At 42.2% G+C, this 19,524-nt stretch overlaps 1 protein-coding gene across 3 annotated transcripts in view; it reads right to left on the reverse strand.

Annotated features, from left to right (window-relative positions):
• CACNA1D (calcium voltage-gated channel subunit alpha1 D) overlaps window positions 1–19,524 on the reverse strand; it is a 296,037-nt gene that overhangs the window by 136,706 nt on the left and 139,807 nt on the right. For 2 of the 3 annotated variants that reach the window (XM_034998637.1, XM_034998639.1), the window contains exons 5-8: window positions 11,519–11,661; window positions 7,036–7,188; window positions 6,315–6,511; window positions 370–473 (exon numbers count right to left, since the gene is read on the reverse strand). In XM_034998637.1, the coding sequence (XP_034854528.1) occupies window positions 370–473; window positions 6,315–6,511; window positions 7,036–7,188; window positions 11,519–11,661 (597 nt within the window). The remainder of the gene's footprint in view (window positions 1–369; window positions 474–6,314; window positions 6,512–7,035; window positions 7,189–11,518; window positions 11,662–19,524) is intronic. The other variant, XM_034998638.1, reaches the window with a different exon arrangement.

Raw genomic sequence — 19,524 nt, forward strand, 5'->3', positions numbered from 1 at the left:
CCAGGACCAGCTCATTTAGCTACTGTTTTATACCAATTAATCTGCATATTTGGATCCAGACCAATCAAGCAATTATAAATGTATCTCATTTTAGGACAGACAAAAGGGCAAGCAATGGAATCTATTTAAATCCCAAGCAACAATGCTGATTAATTTCTGGTCAATAACCGTTCCATAGCTTTCTTTCATAAAGGCTGGTGAGGTTCCAGGAAGCATCTTCATTTGGGAAGCCTCAGCAGGAGAGAAAGCATCTCGGAGGACATAGAACGTGTTTGGCACCCACCCGGCCGCCCCCATCTAGCAAAACCTGTGTGGTCTTGGCAACTGTCCTCAGGACTCTGCTTTCAAGATGAAAGAGGTGTAGCTTACCCGCTCAATACACCAAGTACAAGATTTAGTACGAAAAATGACCCAAAGATGACGAGACTGACAAAATACACCCAGGGCAATTCAAATCCCATAGCATCATTCATCTGCAAGAAATAAGATGGTCTCATAGGAGTGGGTTAATAAGAGCATCTAATAAAGAGAGAGGGTCATTAGAGACAGCATTCTATACATTAAACATTTACTTAGATTTGAATCAGAGACAACAGTAGCCAAGAAACATTCACTATATATTCCCAACACACACACACACACACACACACACACGCCCACACACATGCCCATGAAGAGTCATCAAAGCTTTGGGGGCAAATAATAGCAGACTTTGACACAGGCAGGGAAATCAGCTGGGATCTGGCTCTTTCTCACTGAAACAGTCTTGGATCATGGACTTTCAGAATAGATCTTGGTAGATCTATTCTAAACTAGTGCTTAGCTGGAAAGTATTTCCTACTCTACCCAAGTTGTTAGAACTTTCTGCTTTTAAGATTTGTGATGGTGGAAAAGTCTTACTTAGAGAGACAAACTTGCAACATCTGACTCTATAAATTCTTTTCGTTAAAAAAAAAAAAACCCTAAAATAATAAATTTCTATTGGAAGCCACCCTATCCAAAGAAACCTAACCCACCTAAAATCTAGATTATCTGCCATCAGTGAGTGCAAGTACAGCTCAATGAACACAAAGAGGAAAGTGCTCAGAAGTCCGCTAGCTGACATGCATTCAATGGTGCTTTGGGGAATGAGATTTTTGCCAACTGCATCAAGGAAGGACCCAGGAAAAAGAAAGAAGCACTTATCCCCCACACCTACCTTGACCTAGATGACCCACCCTGGGAGAGCTGGCTCTAGCTGTGAGCTGACTGGGACGAGGTGAAAGAGGGCTGGTCCAGAGAAACCCTGTGCCCACTACTTCTGGAACAATCTCAAGCAGCACAGTTAGACGTGGCCTCCATGGCAGACCCTCACAGGGGAGGTTTGGTCATGAGTAGGTCTCATGCAGGAGCAAACAGGTGCTTTGAGGTTCATGGCTAAAGATGGAACTTCCCAGCAGCACAGATCCGTGTTAAATTAGGCAAACACGTCTCCCAGGAAGGAGGTATTAAAGACCAGTCCAGGGACAAAATAAATGACTGCAGGCCTGACTTTGCTGAACACCCAGAATCTTGGCCAACAGAACTAAATGTGGTCTGTGAGAGTCATGGTTCTTGCCTCGAGGGTGCAAGCCCCTTCGGCCTTGAAGCATGTGATTTCTTCCATATTATCTGGCTCCTGATTTTAGCTTTGCAGAATGAAGTGCATGCATTTTACTATGTTTGCCTCATGCAGAAGCCAAACAGGAAAAGAGAACATTAAAAAAAAAAAAGACTTAACATCTGTTGCTGAAGTCTAGGGAGAGGGCATTAAATCCCTTATGAAACACCTGTTTGGCCACATGAAAATTGATGTGCTTAATAGAACTATCAGTCTGCACATCTCACATTGGCAATTAGAGTAATGAATGAACCAGGGCCATGGTTGCAATTGTTGACCTAATTAAGCTGGATAAACTAATTTCAGAAGGAAGGCAGAGGGTAATTCTTCCAAAGCAACGACACCACCAACCTTATTTAAAAACCCGTGTATAGAGGAGAAGAACCAGGCTGCCCGGCGTAGTGGCCAGAGCCCAGCCTGGAGTCCGGACCTTCCATGGAGACCTCTCTGGGCCTGTCTCCTCTGTGTGGGAGCAGGGCAGGAGACAGGGGAGAGCGTGCTCATGGGGTGAGGGAAGGATGGGCCAAGTCCGGGACTCCCATCAGGAGAACTCACCCTTGTAACAGCCCTGGCGCTAGATGGCCTGCCCTGGGAGAGCTGGCTCCAGCAGTGAGCTGACCAGGATGAGGTGAAACAGGGCTGGTCAGTGGCCAGGCCAACTGCTTTACCAATCCTCATTCAGATCTCAGTCTGCTCTTCCAGGGAATGTTCTAGGAACAGCAGTCTGCTCCACTTGGGAGGGCACTTTATTTTTAATTAAAGCAGCTTTTAACTTCTTAGGATTAGGTGTTGGACAGATTCACATTTACATGGAGCAGAAATACCAACTGGAATGATAGCTGGGGGCTGGAGGGAAGGCCACAGAAGACAGTCTCTAACTCCCCAGAAGGTGGGAGATGAGAAACAAAACTTCAGCTCTCAGGGCCAGTCTTTCTCCAAAACTAAATCTCAACCCAAGTCTCTTCTCAGAGGCTAGTATTTCTCAGACCTTACCGTATACACAAGTCAGAACTGGCAAGGTATTCCCCAAAATACCCAAATGACAATAAAGACTCTGCTGGGGATTTTGTCTGCATGTGGTCTTTATCAACAAGGAAAAAATCAGCATGAGCTGAAGGATTTCAATTTAGATTCATTCTCAAAAGATTCATATCAAAAGTCATCATGTGGGGTCACCTGGTACCTAGAAAATAATATTCTATTTAGTTTATGTTTTTCCTCTCATTTCAAAGGCTGAGATGCACATTCTTATCTCCAATTAAAGACCAACCTAAGGCTTTTTTTTTTTTTCTAACTGGTGAAAACACTCGTGGTTTACTGGTTGTGGCTCCCCATGCCAGGAATAAGAGAAAGGCACAGAAAGGCATGCCCTCAGCCAATGAGAGGAATTTCCCAGGTGTCTTGAATGAAATAGATGGTCAATTTGACCATGAGAACTTCCCACTGGAGTCTGGCAGCCCGCACCTCCACAGGTGTGTTCAATGAGGAAAGAGCTTGGCGTTAAGGCAAGAGGTCATAAATGTTTTATATATGAATAGTTCTCTCCTGATACCAACACTATTTTAATTTCCTATCCTTAAAAAGATTTCCTCTGAATTGAAGAAGAATTGGATCATGTAGTCTAACTGTGCATCTTGTAGACAAGAAAACTAAAGCCCAGAAGGTTGTGGTGACCTACTGAAGGTCAGGCACCCAGCCCTATCCAGCCTTCATGCTCTTCCCTTGCCCTACACCCTGCTGCCTCCGTAGACAACAAATATGTGTGGGTCAGATGGCAGTGTAATTATGCTTATGGAACTCACTTTATAAAAGAGCTCTAGAAGGACTTTTTTCCCCCACCAGAAATTGTTAATCCCACTCCCACACATCCGAATGGTTCTAAGTATGTCTTCCTGCATATCAGACCCACCTGCACTTTTCTCAAGACCCAGCCAGCCCTTTGCCAGAAATTCTTGAGAATCAGGCATCAATGAGCTTGAGAACACTGACTGAATAGAAGCTTGACAAGATGTGAAGTAATCCCTGGTGAAGACTTTGCCCACCATATACAAATGCCTAAAGGATTGAGAAACTTGCTCTCAATCAATATCTACAATCTAATCTCCTTGGTCATCTCTCAAGATGTGCCCTTTACACCCTAGTTGTGCACAAAAAAATGATATTTAAACATGGCCCTTCTATGCTGAGGCAATGGGATTATACCAGGAGGAGTAAGAGTAACAAGTATTTGTCGAGCACCTGCTCTGTACCAGGCACAGCTGTGTATCTTCCACCTGACCACAGCCCATTAAATATTAAGAAGGTTTGGTGTCTTGGCTCTTGGCTATCTCTGATGAGTTAATAAATGTAATCAATAAATAATTAAAAACAACCTGATGTGTTTCAGAGGATTAAGATCTTAGTGAACTGTATGGGAGATTACTTAGCTGCCCTCTAGTGTTCTAGAATGATTCACAAATCTCCTACAGTAGAGAATGCCAAGGAAAGAGTGCTGAGTTCCAGGCTAGGGCAGGGGTCACCAAACTATGACCTGTGGGCCAAACCCAGCCCACCACCTGCCTTTGCACAGCCCATGACCTTCAAAATCCCAGACCTTCTAAGAAAGGGATATAGACTGAGATAATGTTGATAAGTTACTTGAGTTCCTCCATTAGAATGAAGATGCCCTGTAATTCACAGAGAATATAATTATTATATTGTCAAATTATTAACTCTGTGATTGTTGTATTAACAATAGAGATAATAATTATACAATCCTAGGTGATACTTAAAGGTTCTGAGGAAAGCAATGGGAACTTTTGTTTCTGGGTGCATGGAGTTTTCTCTCCTTTAATCACATACTCCCAGTTCTCACTTGCTTGACAACAGAAAAATTGTCATGAGAGAATCCATGTGCAAAAATATAACAAAGTATAAAATTGTGTATTAGTCAAGGCATGTTGGATCAGCAGTGGACAACTCACTCTGACAACAGAACGAACAGCAGAGCTGAGAGGAGTCACACATTTTTTTTTAAATCAAAATGTTTCTGTCCTGTTTGGTGGAGGGGGCAGGGATCAAAGTTTGGGCTATTTGGATGAATCTTTTCTATGTATCAGAAACTTCAAGGCAAGAGTGAGAGTGAGACCTCAACTAATCTAACTAGGATTTGCAACTTTTGAAGATAATACTGACAATGAACCCTTTATCTAATTTGAAGGTCCCCTTGCTATGACCATGATCTTGGCTCATCCAATATAATTTCCCTCCTTCTTCCTCTTCATGAAAGGCATTATCTTATGGATATAAATAACACACATGCATTACCACACACACACACAGACACACACAGACACACAGACACACACACACTCTCTCTCTCTCTTTCCTAGGATGATAAGAAAAAGGAAGGGAAGAGAGAGAAACAAGATACAACATGTCCGTGATGCTCAAAACTTTTTACCAAACTAGACTCATGCTTTGGGGAAGAAAATAAAAACATATCTTCTTTACCTAACATTCACTATATAAGGACTTCTACAATCCTGTAAGCATGGTGTTCACTGGTGAAGGGAAGCAAAAACCTATTTATAACCATCGTGTGTCAGGTTCTCTGAAGTTATAAAGGAATATGGAACCCTACAAAGAGTCTAAATTTTAGACACTGCCAGAAGTTACTTCTCAATTTCTAACTAAAGACTGCCCATTCAAGAAGTACTTTATTACTAATTGCCTTTTAACAAATCATTATTGGAAACCTGGTTAATCCCATTTGAACTTGGGTTTAGGCTCAAAATCTGCATGTCAGCTGTTTTTCCCAGCAATCTGTGCCATGGAAATTAATTTCTAAACTTCTGTGAGCTTTTTCAAAATTCTACCAAATAAGTAAGCAAACAAACAAACTCAGCTCTGGGAAATAGCTGTTAAAATACTACTGTTCTTCATTTATAGCAAACCCTTCTGGCTCTGTCAGGAACAAGAAGAACCAGACCTTAGCCATAGAAAGGGCTACAATGTCTGTCTGTTGTCATTGCAGGTTGGATGGGTCCACCAGCCCTGGAAGTTTGATGTGCCTTTCCCACCCTCCCTGCCAGACTTCTAGAGCTCCAAACAGAAAAGAAGAGAGAGGTAGGGGCTTGTGCTGGGCTGATTTATGGGAATGCTGAAGATGCAAAAGGGAAACAGTATAATAAGGGAAAAATCCATTTTGGCCTGAAGGTTGTACTAAGTTCATGGAAAGCATAAAAGTGATCCAATTTATATTCCCTATCTTCTGTTTAGGATCTGGTAGAGCAACCTACATTTATGTTAAAACAAAACAAAACAAGCTCATGGAAGTCCAGAAGCCTCTTAGCTTGGAAAATAACCCCTGGCTCTCTAAGAGTTTAACTCAGAATGGCCCTGACTTTGGGATTTCCTCTAAAGCAAGGACTCGTGGGCACACTAAGCAGCAAGTCCCCACGTAGAATGGGGGAGTGGGGGCAGCCCACATTACACAGTGGCTTTCTGGAATAGAAACTAGGGCCCTGAGGAAGAAAGAGGAGGAGCCTTACGGAGTGAGGAGAGGGTCTGCTTCCCTTCCCAAGAACTGCCTGCCAGGGTTTCTTTTTCAGCTAACTCTTCAACGGCTCTAGCGAATGCAACACTCTTATCCAAAGAAAGAACACTCCACGCACTCCGTCCTCCAGCTGCTTACCCAGTAGAGCACGTCTGTCCAGCCCTCCATGGTGATGCACTGAAACACGGTGAGCATGGCAAAGGCAAAGTTATCAAAGTTGGTGATGCCTCCGTTTGGGCCAGCCCAGCCACTCCTACACTCGGTGCCATTGGCAGCACACTGGCGTCCATTCCCTGAGAACGCACACGGCGCTGGGTCCTCTTCGGCCAGGATATCTGCAGACAGAGCACACCGGCTTCACCACTCCAGACATGAGCACCAGGAAGCCCAAAGCCGGCGGAAGCGGGGTGCCCTTGCCAGAGCCTGGAACACCGGCCTCCCAGCTATGCTGTCAGGCTCCCACTTGACCCTCAAGGTCCACTTCAAAGACTCCCTCCTCCACAGCATATGCCATCTCTGTACTCAGAATCCATGGCTCTCTCCTCCACCCTGACCCTATAGGACCTTTCTTAAGTGTATAGAGAACAATGGTGGGGATTCTACTCATGTTCTAGTATTGGGGGTACCTCATCTTCTTTGCCAGGAATACATAGGAAATCAGGATAGAAAAGGAGATTAAATCCTCATTTATTGTGAACACAATTCACGCTAAGAACTGGCTGGTTCTTACTGGCTTTACTGGTATATTTGGCTTCCACCCCGCACCATTTTGTTTTAGATTTTCCCAAAACCACACAAGTTATTTTGGGAAAAATTAATTTTTTTAAAAGTTAGGTTAGCTACCGTTTTCATTACTCACCTGTGTCAGCAAAAAAACATGTTTTGTGCATTTTTCCAATAAAAAGTTCCAATCCTATAATAGCATAGATTATGATTACAAATAATACCAAAAGGGCTATGTGAAGGAGGGGAACCATGGCTTTTATAATGGAGTTCAGGACAACTTGTAAACCTAGGAGAGATAGAAATAAGTTTGTGAGCCAGGGAGACACTTCAAGGATATATACATATACATATACTTCAAGGATACATATATATATATATTATGTGTATACATACATACATATATACATACATAGATACACACACGCACATATATATATATAAATACACATAAAATTCCTGATGCCTTGATGCCTGCTCCCTATAGGACACACAGTAATAAAACTCAGAGATATTTAACATTAAATTAGCATTAAACCTGGATGTGAGATAAGTTAAAAAGGACCCTAAAAGACCATCTAATCCAACTGCCTCACTCAACAGATGGAAAAACTAAGGCCCAGAGGGAGGACTTACTGCCCAATATCAAAGTCAGTGATTCATTCATGCGTTCGTTCATCCATTCAACAAAATTCCTTGAACAGCTACCATGTGGCAAGCGTAAAGTTTAGTGCTTTGGGAAATATGAAGATGTATTACATAAAGTGCCTTCTCTCAAAGAGGGTATGTTCTAGAAGGAGACATAAGAATTAAACACAAATTACCCTAGGGTAGCACACAGACGCTATAGTCGAACACTTAAAATTAAAGAGGGATGGATGAAAGACACTGCTTCTGAGTGGCGATAAGACAGAGGACCGGGCAGCAGCCCCCTCTCACCAGGGCCTAAAGGTGGAAGAAGATGGATTTGCACAGGTGGGCCTAGGAGAGGGGCCACTCTGGCCAGAGGGAAGAGCACCAGAAGCACGGAGGTGAGCCAGGCAATGTGGGCCGGGTGCCCGTGAGTCTTGGTTGGTGGTCACACGGTGGGAAGATCAGGAAAGAAAAACAGATTGCAGCAAGGTAGCTCTGGGTATTAAATTCGGATTACAGGCCTGGACTTGAGTCCATCGGCAAAACCCCCTTGCCTAACCAACAACAAGCCTGTCGAAAGGAGGCTCCCCATGGGATTCCAGAGGGAGGGAGGAGAGGGGCAAGAGCTGCTTTGCACGGGGGAAGCAGGATCATGGGCGCAGCATTAAGAGGGAAGCATTGTGCAGCTGGGACGTGGACTTGAGAGACGAGGATGGGGCACAGATACCAGGGAGCTCTGCACAGAGCAACACTCCGAGCTGCAGTGCAGGACGGGAGTGAGATCACGGGAAGAGGGTAGGCGAGGCAACCCTGAGGTTAGGAGCAGGTGGGCAGAAGCAGCAGACTGAGGGTCAGAAAGAAACCAGAACCCACACTGCAGCCAGGCTTCCGGACTCCTGGGTTTAGCGCCCGCGTTCTCCCCCCACCCCATGAGCACAGATGCTGCTCTGTGCCCTTCACGCGTTCCCCATTCTTCCCTCTCTTCCCCTACACCTCCCCGCCGTCTCTCCCCCTTCACACTGCTCTTTTAGAGTATCTTCTCACTCTCCCAATACATACTCAAAGAATGAAAGAGCCTAAGAAGCTGAGACGCTAGAAGGAAGACAGAAGTCACAACACACCAAGCAAAGAGAATATTCATTAGCAACAGCAACGAGAGTTGACTGTGATTGGAAGTACACAGAAAAGAGGGGAGGGATGAGATGCGGAGGGAAAACCGAGAAGAGGATTTCAGACTCAGGAAGAGCCTGTCTTCCCAAGACCCTCATTACAACCCAAATCCTAGGTATTACCTTCAGATATTTAAATGTTCAAGTGGTTTTAGAAAAGAAATTATTAATAGGATGACTTTTAAGGTTTTCACCTTTTATCAGGCATTAGATGAAAAGAAGTAACTGCTCTAATGTACTCAGGGGTTTGTTTTATCATTTGGGTTTTTGGTTTTGTTTGTTTGGTTGGTTGGTTGGTTTTTGTTTTGTTTGTTTGTTTGTTTTTTCCCAGACATGGATGGGCCATTCAAAATCATCATCTGGCAGTTAGCTCTTCTAAATTCTATGGTAATTCTATGGTAGGGAGCTGTGTGCTTCATGAACATGTTTGTTCGTTGTATCTACTGTATTTCCAATCAGCCAAATTTATGAGATAATGAAGTTTATCTTAATGTGAATGTGTAGACTTTCCTGACATTAGGCTCCTTTGTACATGATCAGCGCATACAACAGAGCTCACGGGACTCCAGTTCGGGACACAATGGGGTGGAATGGAAAGAACACTAGGCCAGGAACCAGGAGAGTGTCCATCTGTCCCCATTCAGCCACCCACTGGCTGTGAGAATTTGCACGAGTTGCTGCCCCTCCACAGCCCTTGTCTTCCTTGTCTAAAAGATGATGCCCATGGACCAGAAGGTCTGTAGGGTTCTTTCCCATTTGATGGTCCAGGACTCCGATCAATATTTATCATTTGAGTATGGGTGGTTAATAACTCCACAAATGTCTGAACTCTCTTTTACAATACATATTTTCCTGCCAATCAATATATATTCACAAACACACACAAAATCGTGTCTTATAGAACAGTCTGAATTCTCTATAGAAGGCACAAGACAACTCCCAGGTAAGTATAAGCAGTCACACCTTCCCTGGCATTTTTAACAATTTCAGGGTTCTTAAGAAATCACCAGGCCCCAGTTGACAACCAGCATGGAAAACATCATGACCCAGAGCCCCCCAAAACACCATCTCCCCCAAGCCCAGTTGGGGCTGATGAGAGACTTGGGTGTTCTCCACTAGGGCAATTAACAAATGTGGGCTGAAAAGTCCTCAACAAGACTCAGGTCCCCATTTCCCCCTGCTGACCTCTGGGAGAGTGTGATGTAGAGCTCCATCCTGTTACAAAGGAGACAAGGAAGAAATCTAGTTTAAAACGTGTTCTCAAGAACACCCGGGAATTCTAGAGTAGTCATTTAGTGAAAACCTCGTTAAACAAGGAAGCCAAAACAATGATCGGTGAGTCTGGGAAGCTTCACCGGCCAGACTTACATGCATGAAGCTACAGCACCCACTTGTCCTTACAACATATGCTGCAAACAGGCTGTCCTGTCGTTTGCTCTTTGGGGGAAAAAAGGCTGTCGTGGTAACTTTGAGACTGGATGAGGCTATAACAACTAAATCTGAAAGAACATGCTTGCTCATTGAACTTCTCATTTCATCATGTTACACATAACAAAACCAGTCATTTCCAAGGTGTTTCTATTTTTCTCGATTGCTTCCAGACAGCTCTGTGGTTTTGACTTGTGATCTTTTTCAATGAAAATAAATGAACCATCTGGAAAAACAAGTACACATAAAACACCACTTCCTACATTTTAAAATGTTAAATTTGGAAATCTTTTTTTTTTCCCCGGGAATTTTTGGTGTGTCCTGAGTGCCAATAGGTTTAATACAATTTCATGAAGAACTTCTGGAGAGGCAAAAACATGATCTGTGCTCTTTTGATGGCTTTGTGAGTCATGAAAAACAGGCACACCCTATTGTCCCATATCCTTCCTCCAGCTGGAGCAGGCAGCTGCCGCCACAACCCTTGGAAAGGTGCTAGGACTTCTACCTTCAAATCCCCACCACGGGTGTCCCTTCAGGGACAGATCCCCGTGAAGCACACTCCATGCTCCTTAGGGGAGCAGAAGCAGCCTACAGCTGCCGGCCAGAGCACAGCCAGAGCATCTGTCCCAGCTCAGGTGGCTCTCAACCTGGCCCAGACATCTGGAGCAAAAAGCAAACTAGGGCCTGGCACGGACTGGTATCATAGCCTAGTGGAGGAAAACAGTATCTCTTGCCATGGAGGGCCACCTCTGCTCCAGATCTTGTGCTGCGGGGGCTCTCCCTGATTCATCTCAATCGGTCCTCCAAACCACCTGCAAGCAGGTCCTACACTACCCTACATACAGGGAGGACCTGGAAGCATCCGCTTCTTCCCCCAGAGCCGGACATGTACAACTCCTAAGAGTGGAGAGCTGAGCAGACGTTCCAGGAGTCCAGCCCCCTGTTGCTGCTCACTTTGAAGAAAGGCAGTAGGCTGGGAGCCCTGCAATACCCTCCTCCTCTGCATTAGCCACCACTCTCAGAGGGGCAGGCCTGGGAGCGGGAGGAGGTGGTGGCTGCGAGGTGTCCAAGAAGGAAAACCAGCCTGGAATCAGGAGGCCTGACTTCAAGGCCTCATCTCACTACTCGCTCGGTGTCTCTGTAAGAGAAGAGTCTCCTACAAACTCAGGAAGACAACAGTCACTACCGGCCCTTTCTCGGGGCCATCACGGGGGTCCAAGGTGACCACGCAAGCGTCGTGAACCGTGAAGGCCTCCGTGGTCGTCTGCGGAGCCCCTGGCTGGCACACCGCAACTCACCTGGCAGCGCTCGGCTCCAGAATCCTGAGCCCCACCCAGAAGAAAAACCAAGTCAACAAACTCCTGGCTTTAGGAAACAAGACGTGCTTACTGGGCACTCCTGACACTAGTCGAAGTGGTCGTAACACCCGAAAGGCGCGGAGGGCTTTGACATCGAAGCCTCCTGACTTGCCACTGGAGTGGTTACCGCCTTCTGTTTCTTTGGTTAATTGTTCCAGAATTACACTAAACAATCTGAAAAAAAGAAGAAAGGAAGAGAAGTTAGAGTCTGTCACCCAGGGAAGCAGCACAGGAGGATAATAGTAGTTATTTCTGCACAAGGGCTAATTCTGAGGGGCTGCTGCCTACATGGAAGGGAAGCAGGGCAAAGGCAAGAATCAGACTGTGAATCCCGAAAGCCACCCCTACCTGTGACATGACTGGGACAAGGACCGAGCTTGGCTGTTCTCCTGCCAACCCTGAGCAAGTCCGGTCCCACAGAAGAGGGGACTCACCAGGGATCCAACGACGACAGGTGGACACCCCAGAACATAGGTCTCGAGGACAACCAACATGGCGGCTACTACCTTCCATGCACATTCACTATGTGCCAAACACTTTACAAACATTATCTCAGTCCTCACAAAGTGTTATGCAGTAGGGATTCTTATCATCTTACACGTGAGGAAACACACTTGATGAGAACAAGTAACTTGCCCAGGGTCACACTATTAGTGTAGAAATAACGAATGAGTCCGGGTATGTTGGCCTCCCCAGTATCCACATCCCATGAGGGCAGGGACTTTTAGTCTGTATTGTTCATTTGTTCGTTTAGTCTGTTCAAGCCTAGTGCCCAGAACAGTTCTCAACACAGAAGGTGCTCGAGAAATATCTGAGGAGTAAATCAATGGGTGAATGAATATTGAATATTGACTTCAAAGTCCCAAATCTTAATCAACATGTTACACCATTTCTGGTACAGACACACACACACACACACACACACACACACACACACCCTCCACCCGCACAGGGATGTTCAAGGAATGATGTAAATCACAGATGCTGAGGAGTTGTGCAAAGGCCAAAAGCAGTAACCCAAGGTAAGGGATTAATATCGTCATTTTCTCTTTTGAAATGTGCATAATATTGTATCTGGCAGCCACGACACATTTTTCCTACTCTCCAAAGGTTTTTCGGATAAAGCTATTTTCAGACAATCTGCTCACTTGACGGTTACTTTTGCTCTTTCACATAAACATTTATTCTTTGGAATTATTGCTTGTTTTTCAGAATAAATATAAATTTGCCCATTTCAAATAGAATCAACTCCAGCCAATCAGATTGTGGGGGTGACTGGCCCAGCAACAAAGAAAAGGTTTCCAAAGTTTAATTAGGAGCTGAAGCAGAAACTCTGCCCCCACTGGCATGCCTCTGGACTGCCAAGACATGAAGTCCATAAAATACAGGGTGGTCTGATTACAGTCCTGATCAGGCATAGTCCTATCGTTCTGGGGCACTGAAAGACCAGCCATTTGTTTTAACAACACTACAGCAATTAGCAGTGAATCTAGCTGGGGGCAGAGGTGGGTGGCGCCACAGGGAGAATAAATCAAGCCTCTGCCTTTTCAAACCTTCAGATGGTGGGCTCTCTCTAGTTATGACTGGGGAAATAGGTCAAATTTATGACCCGTTTCTCTCATTAGAATAGTTTTTTTGGGGGGCGCCTGGGTGGCTCAGATGGTTAAGCATCTGCCTTCGGCTCAGGTCATGATCCCAGGGTCCTGGGATTGAGTCCCGCATCGGGCTCCCTGCTAGGCGGGGAGCCTGCTTCTCCCTCTGCCTCTGCCTCTCTCTCTCTCTCTCTCTGACTCTCATGAATAAATAAAACATTTAAAAAAAATAGTTTTTTTTTAATTACTGTAAACCCCTGCAGCAAGGCTCAAGTTAAAAGTCTCCCCTCCAAAACAAGTTCATAGCCTCCCAAAAACAAAGAACAAGGAAGAAGGAAAACCTCAAACTCTTCTGAAATGTGGCAGCCACAGGAATTTTCATCCCAAAGGGTTAGGAAAGTAATTTATGCAGGTGGTGACTGAAGATCACTTTCAAGTGTCTATGTTTTACAGTGCATACTTCATGGTCCTTTTACCCCTTGTTCTTCAGCAATGCCCTTGAAAACAGGTGAATGATGTCTCGCTCCCATTACAAAGGAACCTGAGCCAGAGAGGGAAGCTAGCTGCCTTCTCCAGATAGCCAGGGGTGGAAGGGGCTGGGGCTGGCTTCCATTCCTAAGAGTTAGGAGGCTTTAGGAAAGTTCCTTTCCTCCTCTGGTCCTTAGTTCCCCCCCACCCTCTGTAAAAGGAGAAAACTGGATTAAATGATCCAGAGCCCTGCCCTTCCCAGTCTAATATTCTGTGATTCTACTCCCTTCACCACTCATGCCCACCACCCCCAACAAAAAAAGTACCACATGCCTGGAGAGTTCAGGATATGAAGAGAAAGTATTTGATTCTAGAGTGTTACAAAGTTTACCCCAATGCAGGAGCAAAAGGCAAGGAGCTACCGAAATGGACTCAAGTTAGAAATGAGCACCCCATGTTCTTCTTCACAAAAGCTTAAGTGATGAGCCTGAAATATAGGTTGACTGAAACATTTGGTGGGTGGAATAAACTTTTCTATACAGGGAACACTATCAGCTCTGGTAGACACATTGAGTCCTCTTGTGGTCACACTATTACGGTTAACATTTTAGAAGTATCAATTACTTCCTTAATGTCTCTGTTATTGGGAATCTTGACAAAAGTAATAGGTCACAGTTGGCTTGGAATGGAAAATCCATTGGATTGAGATACAGCCTGCAGTTAGAAACTTTAGTGAGTAGAAATTTGATTCCCATGAAGACCTAGTAACTTTTCTTTTTTTCTTTAACTTTTCTTCTGCTCTTTGACTATAATTTAGTGCATATTTTGGATAAAAAAAATAATCAGATGTTCTCAAGTTCTTCATATTAATGAGAAAGACCAATGAGACCATTCCTATTTTAGTTTCCTAGGTAATTTTTTTTACTTTTTAAGTCAACTTTATTACAGCTCAACTTATATATGATAAAATACATCTATTTAAAGTGTACAATGAGAGGAGTCTTAACAAATGTAGAAATCCAAGTGCAAACACCACAGTCAAGATCTAGAACATTTCCACCATCCCCAGTAGTTCTTTAATGGCTCTGTGCAATTATCTCCCTCTCAGCTCAGCCTTTGGTATCCACTGATTGTCTATCACTTTGGGTTGTTTTTTTCCCTTTTCCAGAATCTTTTATAAATGAAATCATACAATATATGTTCTTCTTTTAACTTCTTTTGCTCCCCATGTTTTTGAGACTTACCCAAGTTGTTACATTTATCCACAGTTCATTTCTTTTTATTGTTGGGATATTCCATTGAATGAATATACCACAATGAAACTATCCATTCACCTGTTAGGAGATATCTGGGTTGTTTCCAGTTTTTCTCCATTATGAATAAAGTCTCTGTGAGCATGTGTTTTCATTTATCTTGGGTAAGTATCTACGAGTAGTGCTGGTAATGTGGTCCTGTGGTTAGTGTATGATTAACATTTTAAGAAGCTGGCAAACTTTTCCAAAGTGACTACACCATTTTCCATTTCTACAAGCAGTGTATGAGAGTTCCAGTTGCTCCGTATCTTGGCTGAGATATGGTATTGAGAGTCTTTTTATATTTAGTAATGCTAGTGGGTATGTAGTGTGTCACTGGGATTTTAATTTGCACTTCCCTAATTTCTAATGATGTTGAACATCTTTTCAGATGCCTGTTAACCATTTACATATCTTCTTTTGTGAAGATCTATTTGGGTTTTTTTTGTTTTTTTTTTTATTCCCATGTTAATCCCCATACATTACATCATTAGTTTTAGATGAAGTGTTCCATGATTCATTGTTTGTGCATAACACCCAGTGCTCCATGCAGAATGTGCCCTCCTCAATACCCACCACCAGGCTAACCCATCCTCCCACCTCCCTCCCCTCTAGAACCCTGTTTGTTTTTCAGAGTCCATCGTCTCTCATGGTTCGTCTACCCCTCCGATTTCCCCCGCTTCATTCTTCCCCTCCCGCTACCTTCTTCTTCTTTTTTTTTTCTTAACATATATTGCATTATTTGTTTCAGAGGTACAGATCTGAGATTCAACAGTCTTGCACAATTCACAGCGCTTACCAGAGCACATACCCTCCCCAGTGTCTATCACCCAGTCACCCCATCCCTCCCACCCCACCCCGCACTCCAGCAACCCTCAGTTTGTTTCCTGCAATTAAGAATTCCTCATATCAGTGAGATCATATGATACATGTCTTTCTCTGTTTGACTTATTTCACTCAGCATAATACCCTCCAGTTCCATCCACGTCGTTGCAAATGGCAAGATCTCATTCCTTTTGATGGCTGCATAATATTCCATTGTATATATATACCACATCTTCTTTATCCATTGTGAAGATCTATTTGAATCTTCTGTCCATTTATATACTGGGTTGTCTTCTTACTAATGGGTTATAAGAATTCTTTATATATTCTGAATGCAAGTCCTTTGTCATATATCTGTATTGTGAATATTTTTCCTAACCTGTGTCTTAATTTTTAATTTTCTTCACACTATCCTTTGAAGAAAAATTTTAAATTTTGGTAAGCTCCAAAATTTCAATGATTTCTTTTATGGCTGGTGCTTTTGGGGTCCTAAAAAATCTCTGCCTGCCCCAGGGTCATAAAGATCTTCCCCTAGACATTATATAGTTTTAGCTTTCACATATAGGTCTATGATCCATTTTAAGGTAATATTTGTGTATGTTATAAGGAAAGAATAAAGATTTTTTTTTTATATGGATAAATAGTTGTTCCAATGCCATTTGTTAAAAACTGACTACAATTTAGTACTACAACTTATAACTCAACTCACTGAAGTATCTAAAGCACCTTTGTCTAAAATCAATTGATCACATACATAAAGGTCTATTTCTAGAATCCCTAATTCTGTTCCATTGATCTTTATGTCTACTTCTTATGCCAACATCATACAGTAGTCTTGACTACCGTAGCTTTATATTAAGCCCTAAGATCAGGTTCCAGCTTTGTTCTTAAATATTTCTTTGGCTAATCTAGAGCCTCTTTAACTTCCATATAAGTTTTAGAATAAATTGTCAATCTCTACAACAATCCTGCTGGGATTTAGATTAGGATTCAATCTATAGCTCAGTTTGAGAAGAACTAATAGCCTAACAATAACTGAGCCGTCCAATCCATGAACATGGTACATCATTCCATTTATTTAGGTATTCTTTAATTGCTCTCAGCAAAGTTTAGTCATTTGTAGTGTGCTGTTTATCCCTAAATATTTCATGCTTTTTGATGCTATAGTAAATAATGTCTTTAAAATTTCATTTTCCAATTGTTCATGACTAGGATATAGAAATTCACATGTTTTAATACTGATCTTCTCTCCAGAAACATTGCTAAATTCATTCAGAATACATAATTTTGTATGATGTTAATACTCTTAAATTCACTGAAACTTATTTTATGGCCCAGAATATTTCTTGGTCAATGTTCCGTGTGCATGTGAAAAGAATGTGCTTTCTGGTCTTGAGCGTTCTAAAAATGCCAGTTAAGTCAAGCTAGGTGGTATTGTTCAAATATCCCTATATACTTAGTGATTTTCTGTCTAGATGTTCTATCAATACTCAAGGGAGAAGTATTAAAATGTACAGCTACAATAATGGAATAAAACTCCTTTCAGTTCTTTCTGGGTTTGCTTGGTATATTTTGAAGCTCTGTTATTAGGCATATATGTGTGTATCTTCATGAAAGAATTCTTTCATCACTATGAAATGTCTCTATCCTTGATAATATTCCTTGTTCTGAAGTCTACTTTTTTGGACTAATATTGCCACTCTACCTTTCTTTAGATTAGTTTTCACATGGTATATATTTTTTCTGGCTTTTTACTTACAAATTCTTTGTGTCTTTATAAGTTTGGTTTCTTGTAGATTAACTCTAGAGTTGGGTCTGGGTTTTTTTTAATGTATAAAATCTGATAAACTCTGGATTCTAATAAAGATTTAGCTGGGTTTAAATCTACTATCTTGCTATTTGTTTTCTGTTTGCCCTGTCCATTGTTCCTTTTTTCTTCATCCCTTTTTTGAATTAATTGAGCTTTTAAAATTTCTACTGGGGCTCCTGGGTGGCTCAGTCATTAAGCATCTGCCTTCGGCTCAGGTCATGGTCCCAGGGTCCTGGGATCGAGCCCCGCATCGGGCTCCCTGCTCAGCGGGGGGCCTGCTTCTCCCTCTCCCTCTGTCCCTGCTTGTGTTCCCTCTCTCACTGTGTCTCTGTCAAATAAATAAAATCTTAAAAAAAATAAAATAAAAAAATAAAAATAAAAATAAAAATTCTACTTAATCTCCAATACAGGCTTATTAACGATACTTTTTTTTTTCTAGTGGCTCCTCTAGGGCAAATGTCAGCAAAAATCTTCTGTGGAGTGTCAGAGAGTAACTATTTTAGGACTTGCAGGCCATAGGGTCACTGTCACAACTATTCAGTTTTGCCATCCTAACACCAAATAGCCACAAACATGAGTGAGTGTGACTGTCTTCCAATAAAACAATCTTCCAAAGCAGACAGGAAAATACTTTGCCAATGTGAAAAATAAAAAAAGGCAATAAACCATATCTGGCCTATGGGCTGAAGTTTGCTGGCCTGTGCTCTTGGGTTTATAACACACATCTCTAACTTATTACAGTATACTTTCAAGTAATATTTTGTCATATTTACCACCAACTGTACAAGCTCTTTTCAATAATATATAGCTATTTTCTTCTTCCTGTCCTTTGTGCTATTGTCGTCACATATTTTACTTTCATAGAAGCTACAAACTCTGCAATACATTGTTACTACTTGTGCTTTAAATAATCAATTACTTTAAAAAAGATTTTAAAATGAGAAAAAAAAATGTTTTTATATTTACCCATGCATGTACCCTTTCTGGAATTCCTTTAACATTCATTGAGGTACAGGTTTACTGGGGGTGAATTCTCAGCGTTAGTTTGTCTGAAAAAGTCTGTTTTTACTTCAATTGTGAAAGCTATCTTCACTGAATAAGAATTCTAGGTTGACATTTTCCTCAGCCCTTTAAAGATATCTCTCTGCTGTATTCTGGCTTCTATAGTGCTGACAAAAAGTCCAGGGATGTCTTTTTCTCTGATTACTTTTTCAGATTTTCTCTTTATCCTTGGATTTGAGCAATTTCATTATGAATTATGGTGTACTTCAATGTAGCTTTCTCTATGTTTACTTTGCTTGAGCTTTGTTGAGCTTCTTAAATTTGTGAGTTTGTATTTATCATCACATTTAGAAAATCTGGAGTCATTTCTTCAAATATTTTTTTCTGGCTCCCCTCTATCTCCTCTCTTCTGGGACTCCAAATATATGTATGTTAGACCACTTGATATTACCCTGCAGGTCACTGAGGTGGTGTCCTATTTTTCTCGATCATTATTCTTTGTGTTATTGCTAGGTCTTCAAGTTCCTTTACTTTTTTTTTTTCTTCTGTTGTGTCTAATTTGCTATTAAGCCAATCCAGGAAAATTTTTCAACTCTCAAAGTCCCATGTGGTTCTTTCTTAATATTGTCCCATCTTTTCTCATTGTGGTCATGTGTTCCTTTATGTCCACAAACATATTCATAATAGCTATTTTTAAAGTCTTGTAAAGCAATTATCTACTAATTCCGTCATCTCTGTCATTTCTAGGTCTATCTCTATAGATGGAATTTCCTTCTGGTTATGGGTCATATGTCTTAATTAATGGCCATAAGATTTGATGGGATGCTGGACACTTGTTAAGTGTCTGGATTTTGTTGTCTTCCTTTAAAGAGTATTGAGTTTTCTTTTGTGAGACAGTTTGTTTTGCATGTCAGTTTGCTCCTTTTCAAACATTATTAGCAAGGGATTCAGGTGATCTTTACTCTCTAGCAGGGGTTGGCAAAACTGTTTCATAAGGGGCCAGATAGTAAATAGTTTAGGCTTTGTGGACCTAAACTACTCAAATCAA

The sequence above is a fragment of the Mirounga leonina genome, unplaced genomic scaffold (assembly GCF_011800145.1).
Source record: "Mirounga leonina isolate KUSES-001 unplaced genomic scaffold, KU_Mleo_1.0 Mir_94, whole genome shotgun sequence".
Classification (NCBI taxonomy): Eukaryota; Metazoa; Chordata; class Mammalia; order Carnivora; family Phocidae; genus Mirounga; species Mirounga leonina.